General features: G+C 33.0%; 1 protein-coding gene across 1 annotated transcript; it reads right to left on the bottom strand.

Moving 5' to 3' along the window:
* Positions 1–4,241: 4,241 nt before the first annotated feature.
* LOC115875701 lies at positions 4,242–6,945 on the bottom strand. The gene is made up of 2 exons (XM_030891219.1): positions 6,578–6,945; positions 4,242–6,350 (listed from the first exon to the last, which is right to left on the bottom strand). Exon 2 carries the CDS (start codon positions 6,182–6,184, stop codon positions 5,564–5,566), a length of 621 nt encoding a protein of 206 aa, XP_030747079.1. The 5' UTR covers positions 6,185–6,350; positions 6,578–6,945; the 3' UTR covers positions 4,242–5,563.
* Positions 6,946–13,776: the final 6,831 nt, after the last annotated feature.

Genomic DNA, 13,776 nt, shown 5'->3' with positions numbered 1-13,776 from the left:
ATACCTACAAATTTTCTAAAAAAATAAAAATAACACATTACAACAAAATATAAAAAACACATTTTTTGAACACAACAAAATAATAACTAAACAAAAGTAGAAAACGTCACTTTACTGCATCACAAACAAATAAAAATTAATACTCAGCCAAGAGTCATAATTCAGGATTTCTATAATACCTAAATAAAAATATCGTTTCATTACAAACAACATAAATAATTGTCAAAACCCAAATCAAAAATTACGACATAGTACTGTTTTATATCCTTTGCAAATATCAATATCAATCTATTCAATTTTATAATCTCCCCCCGTAGCATACTCGTCAAGTAATATCGTCGGGCCTAACAAAATTAAACCTCGTATATCGCCGATAGCTTCGTGTTCTTAATCTAACGTTTCGTGCTGTCAGGCCCGTTCACCTAAATTAGGCATCACGCGACAAAGTTTTGATGCTTTAATTTGGTCGACTGTGCGGTTAGTGCGATACCGGTGCTGATGACCTTGCAAGAAAACTCGAAATTTGGCCCCCATATACGAACATAAACATTTCCAATGTTAAAAGTATGTTTCTGAAGCTTAAAAACAGTAACTTGCAATATATTAAAATAAAAAAAAACAGCAACAGATTCAACTACGTTTGTTGAATATGATAAGTATACTAAATTATTAAGAAAAGTTACTTGTTAGCTAACATAAAATTAAATCCACTTTTTTATTGTACTTACTATATACTACATATTATATGAGAACCATTTTTGAGACATTCTTATTTTTTTTTTAATAAATGGATGTAATAATTATTTGAGACATTTGGCATTAAATATAATACAATTTCAGTAACAAAAATAAACATATAATGAGGGGTATCTACAATAATTTTTACCCTTTATAGAAAATGATGTCATACTCCAACATTTTATTTACTTATCTATACTAATATATAAAATCCTTAAATGACTGACATACTGATTAATCACGATCCTGCTCAAACCATTCAACGTAAGAAGCTCAATTTTGGCATACAGGTTGATTCTAGGGTGTAGAGGTTCGATAAGAAGGGATTTTTCGAAATTCCAGTTCCAAGAGGGTGAAACCACCCCTCAAATATTACAATATTTTTTATTTAAAAAACGGTCAAGTTTCCGAAAAAACGCTTAAACACGTATATTTTATTTTGTTTTTTTATATATTTTAAGATTTTTTAAAAATGTATACAGGGTGTTTCGAAAAATCTGGTCATTGATTAATCACGATCCTGCTTAACCCTTAACAGGCGTGGTCGGAAATTTTAGCACTCTATGCGTTCTGGAGTCCCTGGGACTCCAAAATATACAGGTGCGCTGTATTAGTGTTATCATAACATAATATTTTTTTTTCGTTATATACATTGTTAAACACTTACAAGGAAATATATTTTTATTTTTACAGCCATATTATTTACAAAATGAAGTAAAAAAGCAAACAAACCAAAAGTAATACAGTTTGTACAAAATTAACATTATGTTACTTTTCATCGTATTTTACAAAAAGAAAAATTAACAAAAAACATTACTCATTGAAAAACGTGATTACCAAGGTGAAAACTACATAAAAAAAGAATACAACCACCAAATTTACAAGTGTTTAAAAACAAATAAAGTATAGCTTATATAGCTTCGGTATTTTCTACGCATTGAACACACTTTTCCTGAGTATTTGATTGAACAGAAATATTTTTTAGTTGGGTCAGTTGTGTCACTGTCCTCTAAAGTTTTAGTAACCTCCATCCCGTCTTGATCATCAGATTCATCGGCAGACATGTCACTCCCCATGTCGTGATCACTTATGATAACATTTTCTGTTGTAACATGGCTCTCAGGTTCTCCATCTTGGTCAGAAAACTCTTCCTCACTCTCATTAAACAATCTTAACATAGTTTCTTCAAAGTTAGGATCTGTGGCTTTAGCCACCTTTAATTTCTTAGACATAGTCACTAAATTGATATCATTACACTAACGGCGTCGCGGAGTCTAAGATGTTTGTTAGATGCACTTGCCGTGATAACAGACCGAAGTCCTCTCAACATCCGATGGGTACCATCACCATAGGAAGCTAGTAGACGACGCGCGTTGGTTGGTCGATAAATACGAAAGTTATGAAACAATTTATTTTTACTAGAGTCCCAGGGACTCCGCAACGCCGGTTAAAAGATCGCGCACACTATACCTAAACGGACCAGTACGGACCAGCACAGTACAAACCTGCATCCTGCATGACGTCGCACACTTTACCGCCACAGACCAGCAACATAAGCGAGAGTTTCGAAAAAAGTACAGTTGTCAAGGCTCAACTACTAGAGCGTGCAACATAGAAGTATTGAAAATGAGTAGTTCAGAGGAAATTATTATTTTAGCCATGTTGTGTGAAGAAGAGGAGGAAGAGAAGGAAGCTAAGAAAAAAAGAAGATTTTGGGTTCACCCTATAAATCAAAAGAGAAGCAATATGGCGAATTTCATCATTTGTTTCCTGAATTAAAAAGATTCGAAGAAAAGTTTTTCCAATATTTTCGAATGTCACAAATCAAATTTGATTTTTTTTTGCTATCGACTCCCATATTGCATCTTTTCTTTCTTGGTCTCTATATATAAAATGCTTGGCTCGTATCATTCATATTTAAAACGATTTAAAGGTTCAAACAAAAATAAATGAAATCTAACCTACATCATGCGACTTGAGCCAGCTAGCGTACTCGAAATACTGACGAACCCTTCAATATTTGCATGTTTGTGGAGGTGTGCTGGTTCGCCAGTGCGCACATTAGGTCGGACCAGCACGACCAGGCATAAAAATTGTCGGTCATATTTGTCCCTGACCGACACGACCTGTTTTGACGGTCGTGGCTTGTGGCAGTACGTGCTGGTACTGGTCTAGTGTGCTCTACTCTATTAAATAACACGGTCACCTTCACCGGTAGATTTTACTGGTCTGGTCCGTGCCGGTCCGTGTAGGTATAGTGTGCGCGATCTTTAAGGGTTAAAGCGCTTGACGTAAAAAGCTGATTTTTGGAAAACAGATTGACTTTAGGGTGTAGAGGTTCGATAAGAAGGAATTTTTCGAAACTCGAATTCTAAGGGGGTGAAACTATCCCTCAAATATTAAAATATTTTTTTATTTAAAAACCGGTGAGTTGTTCGGAAAAAATCTGGAAACACGTATATTTTATTTTGTTGTTTACATATTTTAAGATTTTTATAAATGTATACAGGGTGTTTCATAAAAATATGACCATTGATTATCACGATGATTTTAAACTGCTTGACGTTTAAAGTTGATTTTTGGTAAACGGATTGACTATGGGGTGTAGAGGTTCGATAAGGAGGGGTTTCTCGAATCTCAAATTCCAAGAGGGTGAAAACGCCCCTCAAATATTACTTATCGAACCTCTATACCCCACAGTCAATCCGTTTACCAAAAATCAGCTTTAAACGTCAAGCAGTTTAAGCAGAATCGTGATTACTCAATGGTCATATTTTATGAAACACCCTGTATAAATTTATAAAAAATCTTAAAATATGTAAAACAACAAAATAAAATATACGTGTTTAAGAGTTCTTCCGAAAACTCTCACCGGTTTTAAATAAAAAATATTTTAATATTTGAGGGATAGTTTCACCCCCTTAGAATTCGAGTTTCGAAAAATCCCTTCTTATCGAACCTCTACACCCTACAGTCAATCTGTTTTCCAAAAATCAGCTTTTTACATCAAGCGCTTTAAGCAGGATCGTGATTAATCAATGACCAGATTTTTCGAAACACCCTGTATACATTTTTAAAAAATCTTAAAATATATAAAAAAACTAAATAAAATATACGTGTTTAAGCGTTTTTTCGGAAACTTTACCGTTTTTTAAATAAAAAATATTGTAATATTTGAGGGGTGGTTTCACCCTCTTGGAACCGGAATTTCGAAATATCCCTTCTTATCGAACCTCCACACCCTAGAATCAACCTGTATGCCAAAATTGAGCTTCTTACGTTGAATGGTTTGAGCAGGATCGTGATTAATCAGTATGTCAGTCACTTAAGGATTTTATATATTAGTATAGATATTGTTAAAAAATAAAATTCTCTTGTATCCCGACGATATATACTTACATAAAGTATGTGCAATTAAATATTATGACTTTTTAAGAAAGGTCGGAAAGTATGTACTATTTTGCCGTGAAAATGTCACTTTTGCTCAGGGTGCACCTGGGGGGGGGCTAGTCTACGTTGCACGCTAATATAAGTACCTACCCTCATTACTAATATAAGTAACGGGGGTATGTATCAAAAATAAAACATATATGTAATAACCCTAAAATTTTATTTCTAATAACATTAAATAAGAAATTGCCGGGTAGATATCAGAAATAAAACAAATGCCGAAGTATCCTAAAATTTTATTTATTTGTAGTCATGTAAATAAATCTTTAACACGTTCACTGCGGCTTCAATTTTGTTTTCCTTTCTAAAAACAAATATACCAGATAAATACGTCCGATACCTGTCAATTCCATTGCGGCGATACAAGACGTATATGTCTGGTACGTCTGACGTCAATTTTTCCCACTATTTACATATTTTTAACAAAACAATGTGTTGTTTTTTCTTAAATTCGGTTAAAAAAATATGTAATCTATTAACGTTTTAAATCGCCAGAAGCAAAATAAAAGAAAAATACCAAAATCTGCATAAAGAAAAAAACTTTATTTTCTCATAGTTATACAAACATTCATAAACAATATCCAAAAAAAAACAACTTAAAAACATGAACTTTTATTTAGAATGCTTTTCGTTAAAGCATGTTAAACACATCGCTGGCTTTTTATCACAATCTGTGCAGTAACTTGTTACTTTGGGCACTTTTTTATCAGCTTCCCGACTTGATAATGTGACCCTTAGTTTTTGATAGCAACCTATACAGTTCCTCCGTTTCTTGTTGGGACCTTTATCAATATAAAATGTGTGTATTCTTTTAGGTGTGTGAATTGAACTAGAGTTCTTTACACCTTGGTCAACTAAAGCGAATGCCAAAGTTTCTCTGAACTGTAACATGTTGAGTGCAGTTTGTTCCATATTGTTTTTATTTACATGATTGTAAACAACCTGAGAATTAACCACAGTTGTACCTAATATTAACTCAAACGCAGTCTTTCTATACCATTTCAGTCCCTTTCTTAAAGAAGTGTAATACGACTACATTTGATCGCTTAAATCTACCCCTTTCTTAGCTTTATTGTAGTCTGTAATACATTTCGGCTTCAAAATTGTATGTGATTGTCTATTTTTTTACCCGTATCCGTAAGGCTAATATCATGATCTCTTTTATTGGAAATCATTAATATAGGTCTTTTGTCTTGCCATTTGATAATTTTTATTCCATTTCCGTTATGAACTCCTGATACTTCATTTTTTGAAATTTTCTGGTGCACGAATTCTTTTGGAACACCAAGATCTTCTATTCGATCTAAGAGTCCCACAGTAAAAAGTTTTTCTTGCCTGTAATTTTTTCACTAATGGAACACTTGAATAGAAATTATCACCATACAAAATGCGTCCTTTGTCTAGCAGGTTGTGCATGATCCATCAGCTGCATGATTACGTTTATTGTATGAGGATCTGCTAGGCTTCCTCTTGCTCCTGTGTCAATACATGCAACACTTGTCTGTCCCAACATTTCAACAGATACTAACGGTTGAAATCTGGAGTCACTGTTATATTGTTCCGTATAAAACTCTGCAATTCTTGCTGTGGTAATAACATTGTTATTTTTACTGTTCTGTTTTCTACAATCTGGACAGTTGCTCTTAATGAATCCTTTCTTTCCACAACCATAACATGTTAGTGTAGAAGTACTATTAACAGTTTCTTCCATTTTTGAACCACTTGCTTGAATAGGGTTGGGAGTTTCTTGTTTTACTCTTGTGTCTTGATTTCTTTTTAATTTTCTACAAATATCTTTTGTGTGTCCATAATTTTTGCAATATACACAGTGTAAACCTGCCTTTCTTGCTTTTTCAACAGATTTTGATTCTTTTGGTTCTTTTTCTCCTAGTGTTCTCTCTACTGCTCTGGTTAATTGTAATAAATCATTAAAATTTTGAACATCATCTCTATTGACTCTTTTTCTAATACGATAATGAAGAAGACCATAAACCATGTCTATCTGACAAATTTCAGTGATTTTATGTTCATCTGGGAGTTTGGAAAAAAGAGCTCTACATTTACTTATAATCCATCAGCTGCATGATTACGTTTATTGTATGAGGATCATTGCAGTTTGCATTTTGATCAGGAAGATGAACTTGAGTATCACTTTGATTGAGCTACGGGAAAACGGAAATTAAACCTTATTATCGGAAAAACTCTGACAAATACGAATAAAGGAACCTACAGCAGTGGCGGCATAAATTTCAAATCTATGACAAATCGAATGATAAAATTTAAATTAGTTTTTTCCTCAAGAAGATACATTAAATTTGGGGGTTCACGTGCACATGTGCACTTAATGAGTTGTTGAAAAATAAGTACAATAAAAATATAAAAAGCTCACCAAAAGTTGACAGGGATTGTAAGAACTTAGAGGACTACTGTTCGGCAACTGAGGACTTTCAAGGGTCGCTGAGACATTTAGATCTTCAGCCTCAATGCACTGATGATTATCTTGTTTACAAAGCAAATCAGCTGGCATATCCTGGTCAATCCTTCGAGTCGGTGCCTTTTTATGTTTTTTTTTTTATCAGAAAATGAACCATAATTATTAAAATTATCAAACCTTACCGATAATTGAGAAGATTCATCTAGATTGTGTTTCTTCAATAAATCAAATATCTTTTTATTACGAGAAGACATTTTTGCACTTGCACGCTCTTCCAAATAAACTCTAACACATACAATATGAAAATAAAACTACAAGACGAATTTGTCCGGTACCGCACTTGAGTTAAGCAATTTTTATCTGGTGCGATATATATATATATATATATATATATATATATATATATATATATATATATATATATATATATATATATATATATATATATATATATATATATATATATATATATATATATACTTACTCCCTAGGTTTGTACCTCTATTCTGCCAACTAATCCTAACTCTCGTAAACCTCTGTATATAGCTATATATATATATATATATGTATATATATATATATATATATATATATATATATATATATATATATATATATATATATATATATATATATATACTTACTACCTGGGTTTGTACCTCTATTCTGCCAACTAATCCTAACTCTCGTAACCTCTGTCCAATACTCAATACCCGATCTTTTATATTCTCACCGCAAGGTGTCAATAAAATAAGTTAAAAAATTATAAATTCATTAAAATACATACTTTACGTTTACTTTTCTCTGTAGTCTTTAACGAGACATTTGTGAATTTCATTATATTAAAAGTTCCAAATCTAATATATAATTTAATTAAATAATCTATTGGAAAATTTTTACAAGGACGCGCAAAAATAGTTTCTTTTTCGCATAAATTAAAATATTATTACCTAAATGTAGGGATATAATGATAAAAGCTTTCATGTGGAGATTTTAAAGATCCAAATAGAGACGTATTATTATTATAAGCTTTATAATAAATAAAAAGATTTGATTCTGATAACTGCTCATTCGCTGAAGCAAATTCTCCACAAACTAAACAACAATGGATTTTTAAGCATTTGTTAATGAGATATCCACATATACTTAAATGCATTCTGTTCCTGCAACGTTTTACTGTGGTAATCGCAGTGTGCTACATTAAAGGGTTGTCTATTAATATCAGTAGATGGAATTAAATTTTGATTGTCACCAAAATCTACTATTGATGTTAATAATGTGCTATAATCTTCAGTGCAATTCATCGCTTCTGTATGAAAATACTTCTTTAAGATAAATAATTTCTTGAGAGCTGTTATAAATTGAATAGGCGTAGGGTTTACTGCGTTACCCCCTTGCTGACGAACACTGGCAAACAATTTTCTTACATTGGATGCGTGTCCGTGCGTTTTTTTGGTCGTACTAGAGTCGTACGTGCTCGGACGTGCACGCAGCAAAAAACAAACAAATGGTATCTAGGCTTGCGGTTACATTGCATCGGACTTTGCGCGTCCGTGCACGTACGTTGATTTTCGTGGGTCGGATGAAAACAAACTGGTTTGCTTTTTTAATACGTGCACGTCCGAGCGTTCGAATTTTTATATCTCTCGGTCCAATACATTCCCAAAAAATTTGAATATTTTTGAATACCAGGTTTATTTTTATTTTAGATATATTTAATGTTGCTGGAAACATTCTAAAATATTCAAAAAAATTGACCGGTTCCTGTTTTAATTCACCAAGTATTTTACATATTCATTTTCTTCCCCTTTTTTTGCATATAAAACATTTACCTAACATTTTCTTCTGTTCATAAGTAGTTATTTTAACATTAAATCCTCAGACAGCATCAATGTAGTGGCGTCCGTTTTGACAAACTCGACACACAGGACACCATGAACGCGCATCTAATGTAACCACTAAAATATAATAGTCGTGCGAGTAAATTCCATCAGAGCTCGCACGTTTAAAAAAACGCACGGACCCGCGTCCAATGAAACCGCGGGCTAATTCCTCTTGTAAATAAAAAGCTAAATCCCATTTCTTTAAGTACTTACCACAGTTTGAGCAACGTGTTAATTGATATTTTCCAACACTGCAGAAATTTTGTTAAATTAGTAATATTTTTACTCTTTGAATTAATTATAACTGCACTATCAAGTTTATTCAAAATATCTGTTAAAAAATCCACCTGAAATGTTGCACATGTAAAAGCTTTTTGAAATGATTTTGTACGTATGTAAGATATTTGAAGAATTGAAAATTTCAAATAGCTGATCAAAATTAGAAACGAATTCTACAGTACCCAAAGCTTCATCTGGTAAACTACCTAAACTGATATATGTTTCTAATCCTGCAGCTACAGTTGCACTCATTACTTGAGTAGCAAATTTTACCCGCATTTTTTCGAAATTTGTGGGGTATATGTGGGATTTAGTAAGCTTTGGGGCAAGCCTGTTTTTTAATGTGGAATCTCTTATAGAATTGTTCAATATGTCTTATCTGTTATTTTCCCACCCCATATGATTTTATTCTTAAAAAAATATTTCTGGTAGCTTTAATTAAATGTGGTGGATCAAAAAAATAAAATAATCTTTTGTCTCCAACATAGAAAAAGCTGCATTCTGTTACACCTAATAGATTACTTAGTTCAATAAAATTAGACCCCATGTCAGATACAAGTGCAACTATATTCAAACCAATTTCTTTTAATTGGTTCAAACAGTTTTCCAATAAATTTTTAGCATCCTGTGCACTACAGCTGGATGAAGAAAAATAATAGCAGATAGGTTGCTTCCAGTTTAATTTTATACCCCTTACCATGACTACTGTAGCGGAACTTGCAACATTTTTTTGCTTTAATAAACCATTATCTTCTAGTCCTATAATTTCATCTCTACTATAATTGTAAAATAATTAGATTTTAAAGACATCTCCTCAATACAAATTATACAATTTTTATCTGCCGTGTTCATTTTATCGACTTTTAATTTTAGCAATTGAAATAAGTGATTATTGACACCAGCAGAGAAATATAAATTCTCGGTATATCTTTCAAGGCACCTAATTGATGGTAATTGGAATGTTCGACCTAGCAACTTGTAACATTTGGAACCTACAAAATATAAAGACATACAGAATTTTTTAAAGGCATCTGAATACCTACGCCCGTTGCTGGATTTATTTATCAGTTTTAACTGGGCAACCATAAAATTTGCCACTTCAGGTTCCATCAACTTAATACACATAGCTTCTAAATTTTCCAGTGTGGGAACATTACTTTGTTCTAACTTCTGTACTTTATCTTCTGAATCCTTGTAACTTTAATTTTAAAATTTTATTTTTTAATTTTGACTTTCGGGGAGATGGTATTATGGTATACAGGGTGTCCCAATATTCCGTAGACATAGCACTTCTACTTATTTTTGGAGTCAAAATAGGTTCATTGGACACAATTTACCTCTATACAAAATGCTTCGTTTGCCCGTTAGAGGGCATGAAACTTTAATTTTTTTTCAGATATTTTAAGAACCGTTATTCCGAGATTTTAGTTTTGCTAAGTGCTTTAACATTAGACTTTCAGTAAAATTAAGATAAATTAAGGAAAGGGTAAAAAATACCCCCACCCCTACAACCTCTACATAAATATTAGTATAAATATTTTCCAACTCAACCGACGACCGATTTTGTTTTGTATAATGGTCTCTCTAGTATTTACTACATTTTTTGTCTCTCGTAAAAAACGCCACCGCGCATACTTTTTGAGGAAAAAATTATATTTCCGAAGCAGACTTCCAAAAAATGTTTTTGCCACATGATACTATGGAGGCGTATAGAATCTGTTATGCTATAATATCTAGTTGGCGAAAATACGGAATGGTATGTTAGTATCACAAATTATATTTGATAATAAGCTTCATAAAAAGCTTAAAAATTAATAAATTTTAAATTAATTAACGTTCGAGTTTATTTTTGATTGATGCCTTCTAATGGACAAACAAAGCACTTTTGTATAGAGGTAAATTGTGTCCAATGACCTTATTTTGATTTCAAAAAATATGTAGTAGTTCTATGTCTACGGAATATTGGGACACCCTGTATATATATGTATATAACAATATATTTTTTTTCATAAAACGTTCTGTGTATAATGACAAATAAACAATTCTTAGGAGGTACATTAGATTAGAATTTTTTTAAACTGTGAATATAATGGATGATTGCTCAAAAATATTTTTAATTGTACGGTTTATATCATAATTTAAATAAAGTTGTCAAGTTAACTTAGAAATAACGATCTAGGATATTCACACTCAATTATGACAACGTGACAACGGTGGTTTTCAACATTGGTGGCAGCGGAGGTTTAACTTAGAACCATCACATTGGTGACGGCCGTTCATCGCATTTGTGGTGTAGATCATCTTAGAACCATCACAGTGGTCACAACGGTGGTTATCAACATTCGTGGCAGCGGAGGTTTAACTTAGAACCATCACATTGGTGACAACTGTGGTTCTCAACATTGATGGCGGCGGAGGTTTAACTTAGAACCATCACATTGGTGACAACGGTGGTTTTGAACATTGATGGCAGCGGAGGTTTAACTTAGAACCATCACATTGGTGACAACTGTGGTTCTCAACATTGATGGCGGCGGAGGTTTAACTTAGAACCATCACATTGGTGACAACGGTGGTTTTGAACATTGATGGCAGCGGAGGTTTAACTTAGAACCATCACATTGGTGACAACTGTGGTTCTCAACATTGATGGCGGCGGAGGTTTAACTTAGAACCATCACATTGGTGACAACTGTGGCTCTCAACATTGGTGGCAGCGGAGCTTTAACTTAGAACCATCACATTAGTGGCAGCTGTGGTTCTCAACAGTGTCTTTAAGTAACATATATCACTCGGTGTTGGAGTGAGGCTGCCAACTTATTATTGCTCCAATGCGAGACGCTCCACAACACCAGTCTCCCTACTCGTTCTTTCAAATAAAAAAATAAAAACTTTTAAAATTCAAAATTATATATTTTAATAGGTGTTTTAACTGGTGTCCAACTTACTAGATTAAGTTATATTTCCCACTGCCATGAACTTTTTTCTTGAAGATATCTTTCTGCTTTCAAGCAGCTTCGAAAATTCAGTTCACTTGTCCAGATTGCATTTGTTTTACAAAATGGCCGCCATAGTTTCAACCTTTACATTTATTATTTTATGGCCTCAACAAAAAGTGTGGATTTCTCACATGTCCAGGTAGAGTTTATAATAGAAATAATCTTTTTGTAGCTGCGTTGCTTCTAGAAAAAACAAGGAGTAGGTACTCAACGAAATAGAGTACATTTTGGAATGGAAGATCATTTATTTAAAGAGGCTAAATACTTCTAGCTACCGTTCAGATATCATGTGTCTTCATTGCACTCTTTTCATCTGTATAGTTTGAAAGATAGTTTACCTTTTTTAACAAACTGTTTTCGTCCACCTTGTATGTGTTGGTCATGTAAAAGTGAAAGCTGATTTGAACTTCGCCCCATGTTACTATGCAGATGCAGTGGCGCATCTAGAGATTAAGTCTGGAAGGGGTAGAGGAAGTATTTAAGTAAAGTATTAGGTTTAAGTTAAATGCGCTGAATGGAATTATCACTGGAAAAAATAAACTTGGATGGGTCTTGATTTTGTATTTTGATTAGTATTAAAAATTACTATTGTGACATTTACTTTATACCACATTTTAACATTAATTTATAAATTTCTTTCTGGGAGGGGTAATTACACCTATTACTCTCCCCGTATATGCGCCTCTATTGTGCGAGTTATGGTTTTATTAGTCGAATCCATGTTGTGTTGTGTTGTGTTGTCTATATGCGGGATATCGTTCACGACAGGCTATAGTACCTATAATAGCTGTTGTAAAAAGATAACATTTAAAAAATGTTTTGTCAAAATAGAATACAGGATTTGCAGGACCTTTGGACCAAATGCGGGACGGTTGGCAATCTCATGTTGGAGGAAGTGAATGTTGTTGTTTGTAAATGTTGTTTGTAAATCAGTTTTCAATCAGTTGTTTGAAATCAGTTGTTTGTAAATGAAACAAAAAGAACTCAAGTACTTACAGTTTCAGTTACGCGGCAGTAGTGAAGTTAAAAAACCTAAATTTCTGGTGATCATATCGACACTGGGTTGGCAAGAGCACATAATAAAATTGAATGAACGATTTTCATCACCTTTACAATTCGGAAAAATCCCCTTTATAGTAGGGCAACATGCAGCATTAATAACATATCATTCTCCTTCCATCGTCTGCTGTACATCATACTATCTTGGGGGACGCAGCTGGCATCTTAACAGCATGTTTATTAAGCCAAAGAGAGCCGTCCAGATTAATTACAAATTTTACAAGAAAAAAACCTTTTTCCCATCTTTGCGCATAACTGCTCTATATGACGAGAATTATGTGAAACAATAAACATCTTCAATTTGCTTCCCCCGAATTTGAGGAAATCAAGCCTGAGTGTTTTTTAACTTGCATCTTAATTCTTTCAGAGGCAAATATTTTTAATATTATTTTTGCCTATTTCCCCAACGTCAGTAGGCGCCTTAATAAATTCTTTCTTGGCGAAATCAATTTGTTTACATTTTCAAACATAGATCGTACTTATTCAGCGAATCGACGTACTTTTTGAGCAAAACATGAATCAAATTGGGATGCCTTGATCATATAGGACGAAGAATCTGTGAGAAACATTATTTCATCATTATACTACTATTGCATCAGCAGATGATTTTACGAAAATATGCAATAACCGATGAAAACGGGCCTATGAAATAGCTCTTATATGATAAACAGAAAAACAATTATATCACGGCTTACTTTCTGGAATAAAACGTAATCGTAATATTAAATTTACGGAATACCACTGTTTAGCCAGTTGTGCATACTTTACACTTGTCTATCTACAAATGTTGGACATTGTTCTATATGGTTATACCCGATATCATCGGAGGGCCTAGCACTGAGAGGGAACTCTAATTTTCTCAGAACTCTGCTCTTGTGTAAAATCAGATTTTCTAGCCATTTTTAGATTTTATAAGCTAAATTTATTCTAAATA

Source organism: Sitophilus oryzae, unplaced genomic scaffold, assembly GCF_002938485.1.
Source record: "Sitophilus oryzae breed Bouriz unplaced genomic scaffold, Soryzae_2.0 scaffold_1394_pilon_pilon, whole genome shotgun sequence".
In the NCBI taxonomy this organism is placed as follows: domain Eukaryota; kingdom Metazoa; phylum Arthropoda; class Insecta; order Coleoptera; family Curculionidae; genus Sitophilus; species Sitophilus oryzae.
The sequence above is the reverse complement of the archived record's forward strand: the minus strand, read 5'-3'. Positions and strand labels throughout refer to the sequence as shown.

Bases quoted from the DNA above. Each gene is read 5' to 3' on its own strand.
- LOC115875701 (XM_030891219.1), bottom strand. From the start codon at position 6,184: ATGGTTTATGGTCTTCTTCATTATCGTATTAGAAAAAGAGTCAATAGA.